This window comes from Vigna unguiculata, chromosome 5, assembly GCF_004118075.2.
Source record: "Vigna unguiculata cultivar IT97K-499-35 chromosome 5, ASM411807v1, whole genome shotgun sequence".
NCBI lineage: Eukaryota > Viridiplantae > Streptophyta > Magnoliopsida > Fabales > Fabaceae > Vigna > Vigna unguiculata.
In genome coordinates this window covers 43,812,666-43,828,975 of record NC_040283.1, presented here as the reverse complement: position 1 = coordinate 43,828,975, position 16,310 = coordinate 43,812,666, and the positions used below count along the sequence as shown (strand labels likewise).

The 16,310-nt window shown below is 33.6% G+C and overlaps 1 protein-coding gene across 1 annotated transcript; it reads right to left on the bottom strand.

Moving 5' to 3' along the window:
- Nucleotides 1–12,639: 12,639 nt before the first annotated feature.
- LOC114185049 (4-coumarate--CoA ligase-like 7) lies at nucleotides 12,640–16,129 on the bottom strand. The gene is made up of 6 exons (XM_028072544.1): nucleotides 14,950–16,129; nucleotides 14,487–14,676; nucleotides 13,591–13,736; nucleotides 13,232–13,299; nucleotides 13,021–13,123; nucleotides 12,640–12,928 (listed from the first exon to the last, which is right to left on the bottom strand). The coding sequence occupies exons 1-6, from the start codon at nucleotides 15,937–15,939 to the stop codon at nucleotides 12,815–12,817; spliced, it is 1,611 nt and encodes a 536-aa protein (XP_027928345.1). The 5' UTR covers nucleotides 15,940–16,129; the 3' UTR covers nucleotides 12,640–12,814.
- Nucleotides 16,130–16,310: the final 181 nt, after the last annotated feature.

Sequence of the window (16,310 nt, the reverse complement as noted above, 5' to 3'; positions counted from 1 at the left end):
TGATATAAAGTTTAAAACACTTAAAAGTAAAAGCAATAGAAAGTGATAAAGTTCAAAACACTTAAAAGATTATTTTAATTAAGAATTTTTTCGATTAGGTTTGTTTTACAAAAGTATGTTTACTTTTTAGTTGCATATGTTCTGAATATTTTAATGTGTGTTAGTGGCATTACAACTAAAAATAAACTTATAAAAATGAGAAAATAAATTGATCAAAATTTCATGATAATTAAGTTAAAATTAGCAAATAATTAAAGGGAAATATATATATATATATATATATATATATATATATATATATATATAATCTTTCTTTTATATTTTATTTTTTCCATATATTCTATTAATAGTATTATATTTATTGTAAATTTATCTTATTAATCTTTTCTTTCTTATTATATAGAAACATTGAATAGTCTGATTTATAGAAGCAAATTAGGAAAGTAAACATATAAATTATAATAAAATATTATTATCATTTGATATTAAAATAAAATAAAATATTTTTTTAAAAGGAAAATTTTAATTTGTAATAAACCAAATATAAATAACTCAATCATATTATTAATTTTAAATAATTCATATACTAACACGATAATTCCAATAGTTAGATATTAAATTTAGCTAAGTTGGATCTCAATCTGAGACAATCTAACTAAGATATGAATCTATCTACTATTTAAGTATAGTTGTAAACTGATGTGGTGTAATTTATATTTCATATTATTTAATATTTTTAATCAATTATTTTTTTCAGAACTAATAGTTAAACTTTATTTATGTAAATTATATATACAAAATTTTTATTTTAATGTAAATTTTGTATGTGTAATTGGTATAAATTAAAATTAATATATATATATATATATATATATTAATATATTAAATATAAATTATTTAATCATTTTATTATATTTAAAATTTTTAAAAATTACATAAAATTATAATTTACTAATTTAAAATGAAAAAACTATACTGATTTTTTCATTCATATATATATATATATATATATATATATATATATATTATTCTTATAAAAGTATACTTTTATAAAGGAATTTATGACGACTTATTATGACAGGTATAAGTTATTTATCATAATAAGTTGACTGGCGACATTTTTGTAATAAAAGTAACAGTTATTATGATTGGTATAAAGGGATCTATCATAATAAGAAGGAAAAATTTATTATAACGTGCAAAGGACCTATCATAATATATGGGCGCGGTGGCAAAATTAAAATTATGTTAAAAATATATTATGACAGATTTAGAGAAACATGTCATAATATCTTTAAATCCCTATTTTTTTCTCCAGAAGTATACTTTCTTTCTCAAACAGTCACATTACCTTCTTATTTCGCGTTGTCGTCGCCACTTCGTTGGCCACTCCGTTCGCCGCTCCATTTCGTCGCTTGAGGCAGTGTAGGAATGCTTCACCAAAAAATGACATCGTCTTGGCGAACCGGCCTCGCTTCCTTGTCAGCAAGTATATCGGCTACAACAACACCACCGTCACGGTGTCGCCCTACGACGACCACTGGCGCAACCTCCGTCGCATCGTGTCGCTTGAGGTTCTCTCAATGCACTGTTTGAACTGCTTCTCAAAAATCTGAACGAACGAGATCATGAGGCTCGTGCAAAAGCTCGCTCACGACTCGTGCAACGCCTTCGCCAAAGTGAAACTCAAATCCAGGTAAATTTGGCGATAGAATTAAATTAGGTAGAAATTATTGAAGACTACATAACAAAATTTTGATTATACTCCATAATTTTTTAATTTTTTTATTATTGTTTGTATAATTTATTGAAGCTTTTCGGAAATGACTTTTAACAGTATAATGAGGATGGTGTCTGGGAAGAGGTATTACGGTGAATATTGTGATGTGATGTGATGTGAGTGATGCGGAAGAAGCAAGGCAATTTAAAGGGATTATTAAAGAGTTGGTGGCTTTGGGAGGGGCAAATAACCCTAGAGACATTTTGGCTTTACTAAGGTGGTTTGATTTTGATGATTTGGAAAAGAAGCTGAAGAGAATCAGTATGTTATGTTAGGTGTAGAAATACCTATGAATGGAGGAAAATTGAAAAAATTAAAAGAAAACCCACTTATTTTGTTAGGTGTAGAAATATCTATTATAGTAAGTTAGATTTACTAAGACAAATTTTTACGATGTCATAGAAAAAATGCATTTTTTTATGACTCCTGCAATTATGATGTCAACATACCTGTCATAATAAGTTCTTTTTACCTGTCATAATAAGTTCTTTTTGTATAAACTATTTGAGAAAATCTTGTCAATTTCAAAATTCTTTAAAGTTACTGTCTCTTAATATTTTATGATATAATTAAATAAAATAATTATTTACAAATATACATAAATATCTAAATATATATTTATCCAAATTATCTTTCATAAAAAAAATTATTGCATTATCAAAGCTCTTTTGCTTGAAAAAAGATTGATAAAATCACATAGGTCTTTTCTGTTTGTAAAATTCAACTTTCACAGAGTTGGATGTTGAAAAAGATAGCCTCCTCCCTTAATTTCAGGAAAAAGCTATTTTGATAAGAATGTTGATTTTTTTTTAATTTAATATATAAGGTATAAACATCTTGTCATCTCTTCACGTGTTTTTGAAAATTAATATTTTAATATATATTCGTACTTGTATGATATTTTAAATTAGTTTCTAGTGATTTCAATCTTCTATTTAACTATATCAAATAAGTTGGAGCCACATGATTGTTTGAAGGATCATTCTCAAGAGGATTCCGGTTCAAATAATTTCCAAAATGTTTTTAAAATTATGAAAACCCGATTAGGAAATTTAAAATAAAAAAATTATTAAAATTTTATTAAAAATACACTAAAAACTTGTAAATTGAAGAGTGACTTTAATTGCACAAAGTTTATTAAAGATAAATAATTAAAACTGTAGATAATGTGATATTTTCTTTAGTCAGATAGTGTCTGAAGATAAGACTCTCTCTCTATATATACATACTTTGTTCTCTCAGCTAAGTCCTACACACTTCCACTTTGCTCTCTCTCTATCTCAACCCTTCTTCCTTGGGATGATGCTTAAATTGTTATGTGCTCCCAATAAGTTGCCTTTATCTGCATTTGCACCTGCGCTTTGTTTCGTTTCTGTGGAACATAACAAAGAAAAGTATTACATATATAGTCACACAGTGATCATTCATACAAGGTGCAGGTGCATCTGCAGTTGAATGCCATATTGGAATTTCATTGTGCTTCTTCTTCTTAGTTTCTTTATTTTATCACACATATCATTGCTTTTTCTTTGAATATATATATATATACCATCTCCTTGTAGCATGTACTCACACAACCACATTTCTTGTGCAGATCTAGATCTACTTATTACAAAGCTGGAGTTGAATCTCCAACCTAAGAATTTAGACAACTCCTTCCTTACTTTCAATACTACATACTTCTTTACCTTGTGCTCCAGATTTTGGAAAAATATATCAGAAAAAAGTCTGGTGCTGCACAAGTTTAATGGTATACCTCTCTTCTTTTTTCTTTCTCCTTCCTTTCTAAGCCTGTTAATTGTAACATATGATAATGACAACCTTGGAAATTTTGAGGAAAGAGGAATGATGATTTCAGACAATAGTTTTTGCTTCAAAACACATATAGTCAATTAACATATCTAATCTTTGAGATTATTCATTCCACATTCCAAATCTATACTTTTCTTTTCTCCGACCAACCAGCCACACATGAGAATGTAATCAGATTATATTAAGCATGTAACAAGATGATATAACACAGGTCAATTCTCTAGATTTGTGATGATCTAAAAACAGCTATGTACAACTTCAGTTAAGTATAAATATATAGTTTATTTAAATGTTTTCATATTTAGCATTCCCAATTTCTAGAAGACTCTAAAAGCTACTCCTAGAAGCTAGGGTGTAAGGGTAAGACCACTGATAGTATTTATAATTTGTAAGTAAATTTAGCAACTAGTTGTTGCAAAATCCAGAAGAAATGGTTAAAAAAATATATAATCAAAGCCGACGTACTACAGAAGGCGGTGTAACAAAGTGGTGAGTTGTGATGCTTGAAATCTGAACCAATGAAAACCAGTTAGCACTGAGATATGTCCTGTCACAATATTATATAAATTTTATCTGATAAAAGGGTTATTTTTTTATCAATCTCCATGTATTTTTTCTAATCAAGCTGTGTTTAGTCTGCAGACAAATACAAATCTTGGGAACTGTCTGTTTTCGTTGATTTGAATATCTTATCTGAGATGTTGATATTTCCGCTCTAGACAATAAGATTAGAACGATTGAATCACGTGAAAAGAAGGGATGAATCTCAATACACATCCGCTTGAAGTCATCATCCACGAAATTCCTTATTGTGATTATAGAGTATTCATTTCTTTTTCTGCCAACAAATTTAATCAGAAATTTTCAAATTAATTTGTTTTTTTTTACACGAGCCAGCTAGTAGTGTACTACTGTATAGAAGGTTGCATTTTGTCAGTTGCAGAACTTTGATCAACAAACCACAAATAAGTATGTTTTTCTTTTTTGAGTCTTTACAACTGTCTTGATTAGTATAAATTAGGAATTTTGTTAGAAAGTTAAGAACACAAATTCAATGGTGAAAATAGGAAGAAGACAAGAAAATTCTAAAAATAATTAATTGATGTTGAATTTTGTTTTTGGTAGCCTAACAAAGATATGGAGAAAGATGACATGTGACTAATTAAGTGGGACCTCAATGTCAATTTCCACCTACTTCTGTAATTTAATCTCAAGTTTAAACTAAAGAAAACTATACATCTCAAATTTTATATATATATTGTGTTTGTGTATACCATAGACTAGTTTTATAGTGATTTTTCAATCACGAAATTAACTACAAACCAAATAAGTTGCAGCCACATGATTGTTTGTTTTTGTTGAAAAAGATTCCAATTTCAATAGTAAACTTAAAACTTCATACATTATAGTAACTAAGATTTTAAATTTAAAGAACTTTTAAAATGGTAGAAATATAAAAAAGAGATTAAAGCACCATGATCATAAAACTTCTTACTACTAATTAAACTGGCCATAACACATGTTTTCTTTGTCTGCATTTGCACCTGCACTTTACTTGGTTTCTGCAGGTGAGGAACAGAAGCAATTACTCATAAATCACATGGTGCATCTACTCATAAATTATAAATGTTATATGGCTTCAAGTTAACTTGGATGTTGGTGATAGTAACCAGTAACTAGCTAGTTCTAGTTTGGAACACTATGCAATTGTTTCTTTCTTTGTACATACATAATCTCTTTTACTTCTTCACCTTCTATCGCCCTTTTAAATGTACTGCAACACTCTTCACTGTTTACTGTGGTATGTACACATATGCACACAACATTATTTCAACTGTAACAGTAACATCAAAACTTTTGAGTTTATTTGTAATCACATGCTACCTCAATTATAACACCATTACCGATAGCTATCCATAATTCCTAAGAAATCTCAAAGATCACAATGCAATCTTCACTATCATTGAAATTAAAAACCTTGAACCTATATGGGTACTTTTGTTATAGCTATCAAGTATTTGATTCCAATTTTACCAAGAATAAATTATGTAAATGTGTCAAATTCCAATATGAGTACGAGGACAGCACGTCCCAAGAAAGAGTATAAAACAGTTGCTTAAAGCGTACATTTCTGAGTGATTCCCAAAACTAATCTGCAGAAAGATAAGTCTATTGACAGCTCATCCCCTGCCCCTTTTTTCTTCCCATTCTGATGGTGTAATAGTAATGAAAATGACACAAAGTTGATTAATTGGTATAACCATGTGTTTGGTTGTTTGGACATTTTCAGAAAAGAGAAATGATGGAACCCTCGTTGATTTTTTAGCCAATGATTTTGAATGGTTTGAATGAACATCTGGTCTATTACATTGTCAAGTTCTATCTCATATTCTGAGATTCTTCCAGCTCAGAAATCTACACTTATCTCTTCTTAGGAAGATTGAGAAAGAGAGATAAAGTTGTAAGAGAGCATATTAATAATACTGTATGCCCTAGTGTTTGTCAGTGATAATTCAGACAGTTATGATATGAGAATCCAATTCACATGTACCAATTTTAACAGGCTTAGGCATGAAACAAGGTGACATTGCCTAATTCTTTTGACTTTGTGATCTAAGAACAGTCATAAAGGGATTAGGATTCCCTGCATCAATGAACTAACTGCAGAAAGTTTCAATTATATGTGAACAAGTCGTATACTCATAGCTTCAGTTGGATATAAAGATCCTTTTGGGGCATGGATGGTTTTGAAACTGACCTCAGCAGTAACATGCAAGCTTCTACATTATCTTGTTACATTCTGCACAATTTCTAGAGACTCTAAAAAGTTATGTCTAGAAGTTAGCAACTAATAACTACTATAACATAATCTGGAAAATCAAGAGGGTAGAAGGGTCTAAATTAAATATCAAACCGCCACACAGGAGTCGGTTCAATTCAACTTTAAGATAAAGCCTAATATGATGCATCGTATCTGAACCAATCTGAATGGTCAGCACTGAAGTATGCATTATTAAATAATTGTATGTCCTTCTTCCATTTATATTGTTACACCTGTAATCACCATTAAATAATTATTTACCATGTAGGTTTTTGCAGCTATTTATATATATATATATATATATATATATATATATATATATATATATGAATATTTTTGAGGAGATGTTGCTATTTAATCTAGCCAATTTAAAAGAACTGAAATCACACGATAACCTAGCATCTAGCATGATGTCAATACATGGTTAAGTTTCCAGTTCTACAATTGTAGAGTCTTCACTTTTGTGACAAATGATCATTATGAATTGAACATAGATAATACCTAACAGTTGTTTTTGATCTTTCAATGCTAGTTACATGTGTTCCTGTTTATTGGTTTAGAATTTTTCTTAGTTCAATTCAATCTTGGGAATTTTTTTTTTTATCAGCATCTAGGGGTTCTTTTGAAACTTTTAAGTCTACAAATCCAATAATAGAAGAGGAAGAAGAGATGAAAAGTCTGAAAAATATTAATTGATGTCTGATTTTTCCTTTTTGGTATCTTTCGAAAAGATATCATATGGATGTGTGTGACATGCGATTTACTATAGCTAAAACGTGTAGCTGAATGTCAGATTTCAAGTACTCTTCTTATTTAATCAATTCATGTTTAAACTGGTGAGATTTTTTAAGTTGATTTGAGTCAAAGTTATAGGAAATATATAAAAGTTTTAATTTTTATGTATGTCAAGAAGAAGGAATTATTTTTCATCCACCTATGTTTGGATGAAGAGCTAGAAAGATTTAACTTTTTTAAGTGAATTTGAAATACCATACTCTAAATAATTTGTTTGAATATTAAATCTAATAAATTTTAAAATGATGAAAACTATAGAATATATGTTTTCAAGAAAAAAAAATAGTTTCAAGTAATAGGCATAAAATTGATAGTGGGATACTTACATAATCCAGAACAGATAAGATTAAAAATTTTCTCAATCTCAAACAAATTATTTTACCTAGATTATTTTAAGTTGATATAACAAGAGATGAGACATGTCTTTATCTTCATACTTAATTAGTTTACTGCAGTAGTAATGAAATTAGGAGAATTCATAGCAATGTAGCAATGATGACATTTGTTAGTTAAATAGAAATGGAGATTATTAGACAATGACAAATAATAGAGTCAAAATATAGAAAGTTAACAAACATGAATCACACACTTAATACAAAGAATCTATACGTGAAAGGACTTAAATAGCTTGTAGGACAAATAATGAAAATGAAAATGAATGGTTTGAGGAGAATATTAGGTGGAAGGTAGGCAATGGGGAAAAGATAAAATGGTAGAATAAATGGATAGAAGATGAATTATTATCAATAGATTTCTAAGAATTTCTAAGAATGTATATTAATACCATATCTAAAAAATAAAAACCTTAATGAAGTTGGAGAAGGTGGAACAACAATAGGTGAGAAAGAGTCTAAAAGACAAGTAATATTTCTCCAAGAATTAAGAGAAAAATATTTGAATAAAGAAAAGAAAGACAAGTGGGTTTAAAAGGATGATGACTCAAAAACTTAGGTGTGGAAGACAAGACAAACAACTTATATAATTATGGAAAATAAAATGTTTTAGCAACATAGTTTTTTTCTTTCTTATTTTTCTTAGGGAGTGTTGTTAAATTGGGTGCTTACCAAAAATAATCTAATCGGGAGTAATATTATATAGGATTAAATATATTTTTAATGTCTTAAACTTTGATGTTAAATGAGAATTTGTCCTTATTTTAAATTTTGCTACAGTTTGATCCTCAAACTTTAAAAATGAATAAATATAGTAGGAGTGAACCTAACTACATTAAATTTGTTTTGACATCATCAACTATGTATACTAGGAGTTGTGTGTATTGATCATTGCAATGTTGTAGCTAACGCGTTAAGTATCGTACTCAGTGAGTATGTTACCAAGAATGAAATTCAAAGGAATTGATATGGGTCTGCTCAAGCAGTGAAACATGTGGTTTAATTTGATGTAAAGCGAAGAACCTTACTAGGGTTTGACACACTGCAAATCATCTTGAAAGAAAAGGGCTGCCTTGGGAACAAAGACACAAGTGGTTCATGGCTATCATCTACTCGTGTCGTACGATATTGGGTTAAGTCCTGCAACGAGCACAACCCTCTTTAGTTGCCAAGATTGAGCTTAAAATCCTGAGTAGACTACTGATGATAAGCCGAAGGAAGGTGAGGATGACGCAAGTCATGTCCTTCATACCCTAGATGACACACATGCTACAATGGATGAGACAAAGGATTGCGATCCGCAAGGGTGATCTAACTGTAAAAACTCGTCCTCAATTCGGATTATAGGTTGCAATTCGCTTGCATAAAGCCAAAATCGCTTGTAATCACCGATCAACCATACAGGGTGAAATTATTGTAAACATTGTTTGTCACACTATGGGACTTGGCCATGCCCAAAGTCTTACCTTAACCGCAAAGGAGACAAAACAGATTTCAAAATTACGTTTGAGTTGTTTATATAATTTTGATAAGTTCCATCTCAGAAGTAAACATGGAACACCATTTAAAAAAAAATGTTTTGTTGTTAATTTAAAATGATTATATCATTTACTTTTAAAATTTAAAGACTAAAATGTATTAAAATTTAAAATAACAATGTGTCCAAATTTATGAAAAAAAAAACATATTTATCCTTATTACAAAAGAGAACAAATGAAATGTGTGGATTATTAAAAGAAAATACAAATCATATATTGATCTCATAAAACATGGCCAATCAAGTCTGGTATAAAATGCCATAAGAACAAGCACAGTTTCACATTTTCAAGCAAAATAACATTTCAAAACTTTAGTGAAAACAGAATTTGGAAGGGAAAATAGGTAGTAATTATCTAGACTCTATAAACATATACATTTCCTTATTTATTAAAATGAAAAGGTGGATGCAGAATATTGTACAGATAAAAATGTGGGCATGAAATAAAAACAAGTATATCAATTCCAATTGTTCACTTTAATTCAGTAAAGTGTACAATTTAATAACAAAAGACAATATTAGAACACAGGAGATGGATTTAAAAATTATAATATATCTTGAGAGGATGTTACTTGATTTTTAGAGCAAGGTGTAAAAAGACAGAACAAAGATTATACAACCAAAACAGAAGAAGGGAATTGTCAACAATATCAATTCAAGAAAAGAATTAAGTAATAACAATTAGGGGTGGGCATGGATTGGATTTTTAATGATCCAATCCACATCCATTTTATATCCAAACAATTGAATTAAATTTTTGACCCAAATCCATTTCTTCAGCAAAAGTAGTTTGGATTTTTTTAAATTCATATCCAAATATTTGGATCAAGATTTAAATCCAATCCAAATATTTAGATCAAGTTCAAAATCCAGAATCCATTTTTTATAAAAAAAATTTAAATTCAAAAACTTGTGTCATTAAGGCCCGGATGACCCGGATGAGACCGAGGACTCAGACGGGCCGAACAACACGAACAGGCCCGACAACACGAACAAGCTCGACGACGTGAACGGGCCGGACGACCCGAATGGGCCTGACGACACGAACGGGCCAGACGACCCGGACAGACCCATCCAAACAGTCGGGCCCAATCGGGTAGTCATACACGTTTAAGTCGTGGGGCTCGTCTAGGTCGTCGGGTATGTCAACGTCGTCAGGCCCGTCCGAGTTGTCGGGCCCATCCAGGTCGTCGATCATGTCCGTGTCGTCAAGTTCGTTTGGGTCGTCGGGCCCGTCCGGGTCGTAGGCCCCGTCCAGGACGTCGAGCCCGTCTGGGTCGTAGGACCCATCTGGGTCGACGCTTCGTTCGTGTCGCCGTGCCATCTGGGTCGTAAGGCCCGTGTAGGTCGTCAAGCTCGTCTGGGTCGTCGAGCCCATATGGGTCATTTGAGTCGTCAGGTCCGTCCGGATCGCCCGGATCGTTCGGCCCATCCGGGTCGTCCGGCCCGTTCGTGTCGTCGTGCCTATCCGGGTCGTAAGGCCCATGTAGGTCGATAGACCCGTTTGGGTCATCGAGCCCGTCCGGGTCGTCGGGCCCATCCGGGTCGCCGGGCCCGTCTAGGTCGTCCGCCCCATCCGGGTCTTCGGGCTCTTTCGGGTCGTCGGGCCCGTCCGGGTCATCAGGCTCATCCGGGTCTTTGGGCCTTCCTGACCCGTTCTAGTCTTTGGGTAGCCTGACCTGTTTTCGTCATTGGTCCTACCTGGTCCGTTCGGGTCTTCGGGTCCGCGTGACCCTTTCGGGTCTTCGTGTCCGCCTGACCCGTTCGGGTCTTCGGGCCCACCTTACCCGTTCGATTCTTCGAGCTTGCCTAACTCGTTCGAGTCATCGGACCCGCCTGACCTGTTCGGGTCTTCGGGCCTGCCTGACCCGTTCGGTTCTTCGAGCTTGCTTGAGCCATTCAGGTCATCGGGCCCGCTTAGCCCGTTCGGATTTTCAGGCCTACCTGCCTTGTTCGGTTCATCGGGCTCACTCAAATTTTCTGGATTGTTGGGCCCGATCCGTATAGGTCGTCCAACCTCTTATGGTCGTCGGGCCTGCCCGATCCGTATAGGTCGTCGAGCAAGGCCCGTCCTAGTCTGAATTTAGCATAGTCCATCTCAACCTTTAGTCTAACCCAACTAAAAATTTAAATTGAAATTTTGGATTGGATTTTTTGGATTATCCATATTTAAAAATCTTGATTTATAAAATGGATATCCAATCCATAAAATATATAAAATGTAGATTAGATTGAAATCCAGATCCATTAAATGGATTTTAAATGGATTAGATTTTTAATAAAATGGATTATAAATGGATTGGATTGGAACAAAAATGGATTGGATCAAGAAAATTAGATTTTTTGCTCACCCCTACAACAAAGAATGTTTTGAACCTATGGCAAACCCGGAAAAAAGAAAAAAAAAACATTTCTCAGATGCTGTAGAGAACAGAGGCTGTGCAGAGGGAAGATGGAACTGTCTAAAATACAGAGAAACATATAATTGAAGGCTTCTCGAAAAGAGTTCATATTCAATTCCAGAAAAGTTCCAATGTCTTAAAACCAGAAATTTTAAGCTAAGACATTTTTTTTTAAAAGCTGATTTTCCTATTTATTAAGATGTGTATACTTTGAGTAAAAATAAAATATGTGTACAGTTTGAAAAAAAAAAACTATATCTTAAAAATATTTTACATTTTTGGCTTACTCAACTGTGAAAGTAATCACACAAATGTGTTTAGTTTTAGTTATCATTCACATTAAAAAAATTGTAATATTGTTTAGTTTAATTCTTATTTTCAATAGTTAAAACGCCTATTTCTTCACCTAATATATTTAGTATTTAGAAAATGGTTGGTGTAGTTTAAGTTAAAGGTTAGTAACTTGTATCAATATAGTACGATTCAAATAGCAATATTGTAGTTCAAATTTTGAATATCTCTTCGAATTAGAGAAAGAATTTAGGCACTGTATGAACCGAAAGTGGTTATTTTGTTTAAGAAAAACAATTTTGCTTTTTATCATTTGATGAAAAAAGTTTCTATTACATTTATTTTCTTTTTCTTTTTATTATAATGATTTTAAGAAATAAATGTCAATTTTCATGAAATGCATATCATTTCCATTTCATTTTCCAAAGATTTATAAATAGGAGAAAATGAAGATATTATATATGTTTAATAATGATCTGTTATCACTTAAATTCCTAACACATTGTTGAGTCATTTGAGAAAATATAACGAAAAGATTTAATACTAATAAATTATTAGTCAATTCATTTAAAGAAATAATAATAGATAATAATTTTATGAACTCTCTTTCTGGTCTATAATTGTAATCATGTATACTTTTATGAGTTGAATTATACTAGGTGAACTCTTTTTCTTTTCTATTAATTCTATTAAACAAATGTCCCTTGGGCAGAAAATGTACGGTTAATAACACGTACTAGTTCATATTGAAAAAATTCATTAAATCGATCCTTTAACATTAGAAAATATAGCAGTTTAAGAGCTAAAACTGATAGATATGCAAGATAATTTTATTACTTCAAGATTGTATAACTTTATGGACAGTATCATTCCATTTTCCATTACAACAACCATCGTACCCTTCGGGATTCGCTCTATCTCGCAATATACTTCAGAATTTGAACCCCGAAAAGGTGTTGAAAAAATGTAAATCATATCATGACATCATATTTTGGATCTTACTTTCTCAATAAGCTCTCTTCGGAGAATTTTTCCTGAAGCTGTCTTAGGAACAGCATTGATGAATGTCACCCTTCGTAATCTTTTGAAAGGTGCTACCTGCAAACAAATACAAATAAGTTTCAACAAAAAAGGGTAATATACAGAACTAATGCGAATAAAAACATGTATTTTTTAATATCTTATCTTACCTGATTAGCAATAAACTTTTGAATATCTTCCTCAGTCAGTGAACTATTGGGTGAGCGAACGACATAGGCAACTGGAACCTCACCAGCTTCAGCATCAGGATATCTTCAGAATGAAAATGAGTCAATTATGAATTCCAATTACTAAAAACCTTGAGTTATATTTCTTCTGTACACATAATAATTAAATGAAAATCATGCATGTGAAACTTACGGGATGACAACAGCATCAAGTATTTCAGGGTGGGAAACAAGAAGCCCTTCAAGTTCTGCTGGTGCAACCTAGTTAGAACCAGAAATGGTAAATAGTTTAGATGGGTGAAAAATCCCTGACCATAAATTTTCATACTCAACAATAACCCAAAATGATTGTAAACACAAATAATTACCAATGCAGAACAACAAATACATTATGCACTGAAGTTACAAAATTGCCTAAGTACTTGATTATGTTTATACTACTTGTGTAAATGGGAAATTTGATTGAGATCTGGGATATGGGACCACGCATGCATTTATGACAGGCTAGACAAATTGTAAATTTACCATAGAAATGAGATTTGGATTACAAACCTGATAACCTTTATACTTGATGAGTTCTTTGATGCGGTCAACAACAAAAAGTTGTCCATCCTCATCAAAATATCCAAGATCACCTGTATGTACCCACCCTTTTTTATCTTTAGTCAATGTTGTGGCTTGGGGATTGTTATGATATCCTGAAAAATTACTCAATAGCTTTATTAAATTGCTTCTAGGAAGTTCCTATGAATACCATTTAATGCCAAACTGCATAAGAAGTAACCTAAGGACCCTCAGCATATGTTTAGAACAAGAACATGGAAGGAAAATAAAAATGAAGGAAGCAACCAAAGCACTGAGCATAACTATTCCTATACTCTATTGCTCTCAATAAACGTTGCCAACAGGTGCCATGACAGAGAAAGTGATAAATATATTCGTGAAATATTGATTAGAAAAATTAGAGTAGTGTATGATGAAGCTTCCAATAACCCCAAATCCCTTTATGCCATACATCAAACAGACTAACAAGAACACTATAACACGATGGTAGTGTTAGGCAAACAACTTGAGCGTAAAGTGTAGAATGTCTTTTTTTTCCTTTTAGCATATAGGACTAACATGTTTAAGGTTATGATCTAATCTGTCCTGCTTCCGAATTTACACACACAAGCCAACATTAGACATCACCAAGCTAAAAACAGATTAGTGTTTTCTCGCCAAGAAAGAGCCAGAGAAATGTATAATGTATAGTTGAGCAGAATAAGCTTAAAACGAAATAGGGAGATTCAAGCCCAGCATTAAACCAGATCCACTTAATCTGTCTACCTAAGACTCTTTCTCCACATAAGACAGCACAAAATTGATCTCTTTTTCCAATCACTTTCTACTATAGGCCATGTCAAGGACACAGTACAATAATAAACCACACATTGCAGGGATTGTACCTTGCATCATGTTAGGACCCCGTACCCATATCTCCCCCAACTGTCCAGGAGGGAGAGGCTTCAGCGTATCCACGCTAACTATTTGAGCTTCCACTCCCGAAACAAGCATTCCCGCAGACCCACTATGCCGAATCCCCATCCTTGTATTCTCCACAGAAACAATCCCACACGTTTCAGTCATACCATATCCCTGAAACCACAACAACGATAACAAATGCTTCAGTCTCAAATAATTTCAACCCACTTCAAAGAAATTTCTTTTCTTCCTAAGCAGTAAAGAAAACTAAATTTAACTTCTTTCATTATTCGTAAGCTAAACCCAAGTTATGTATTTGATTTTTATAGAAATTTCATCGTTTAACTTCTCTAAAGGAGTGCAGAAGTCATTTAGAACAAAACATTCACTGGGTTAATAAGTACAATCCAAATCAAAACATCACAGACCACAAACGTTGTCTTCTACCTGAGCAACAGTGGCACGAGGGAAACGCTTAGCACACTCCTCCATCAACTCTTTCCCAAGAGGAGCAGCGCCGGAACCAATATGCTTCAGCGAGGAAAGATCGTACTTATCGACCAAACCATGTTTGGCCAAAGCAAGGATAATCGGAGGCACAACCCACAAATGCGACACTCTAAACTTCTCAACCGTCTTCAAGACCAGTTCAAACTCAAACTTCTTCAGAGACACCACAGCGTTGCCCCTCTGAAGCTGCGCGTACGAAATCACCGTCAAACCAAACACATGAAACATCGGCAGAACGCAGAGGAACACGCTATGCATCTCCCCGGCCAAATCATCGTCCAACCCAATCATCAACGATGCCGCCACGAAGTTCCCGTGCGTTAGAACCACGCCCTTGCTCACGCCGGTGGTCCCGGAGGAGTACAGCAGCACCGCCGTATCACTCTGCTTGACGTCAACTTTCGGAAACTCGGTATGCGACCCCGCGAGTTGGACGAGCGCGTCGAAGCTAGTCGCATGGGAGTGCGCCTGGGAGTGGAGGAACACCGCGGGGAGGTTGAGGTGTTGGAGCTTGTCCCAGAGTTCGGGGACAGTGATGACAAGTTTGGGATTGGAGTCTTTGGCTTGTTTGGTGACCTCAGCGGCGGTGTAGGCGGGGTTGACGGTAGTGACGACGGCGCCGATGGAGGTGACAGCGAGGAAACAGACGATGTAGCGGATATCGTTGGGGGCGAGGAAGAGGACGACGTCGTTTTTGGCAACGCCGAGGCGGAGGAGGCCGTGGGAGACTTTAACGGTTAGCGTCTTCAACTGCGCGAATGAAACGGTTTGGGAAGAATCGGCATCGATAAGAGCTTGTTTGGAGGAAAACGGTGCGACTCTGTTGAAGAGGTGAGAAACGAGTGTGAGGTTGGGTTGTTTGGGGAAAACGATTGAAGGTCTGAGAGATCTGTATATTCCGTCGGAGCCATAGCCGGATCTCTGCATTGTAATCGAAATCGGAATCTACAATGCGTAACACAAAGGGTGATATATTATAACAGACACCGATGATGATAATGAACTGTTTTTATTCTGAAAACATGCACTGCGCAACGTTGTTACCGACCAAGTCACCTAACTGGTTTTTCCACATCGTATACAGTTTAACTATTTTCAGGAAGGAAGAAGATTCTCCCGAAAAAACTATATTACGCATTAACTACTTATTAATTTTAACATTTTATTTACAAAATTAAAAAAAAATCCAATTGGAGATGATTTATCCTTGTAAATAAAAAAATTATTGTATTTGTTTTTTTAGAGAGTGCTGGCGTTATCGATTGTGTTCAGATGGATAAGAACAACCTAATCCATCG

Coding starts and splice junctions, on each gene's coding strand:
- LOC114185049 (XM_028072544.1), bottom strand. CDS start 15,939: ATGCAGAGATCCGGCTATGGCTCCGACGGAATATACAGATCTCTCAGA. Junction 13,300..13,590: donor TCAAGTATAAAGGTTATCAG/GTTTGTAATCCA, acceptor GGTTCTAACTAG/GTTGCACCAGCAGAACTTGA. Junction 12,929..13,020: donor AAAAGTTTATTGCTAATCAG/GTAAGATAAGAT, acceptor ATTTGTTTGCAG/GTAGCACCTTTCAAAAGATT.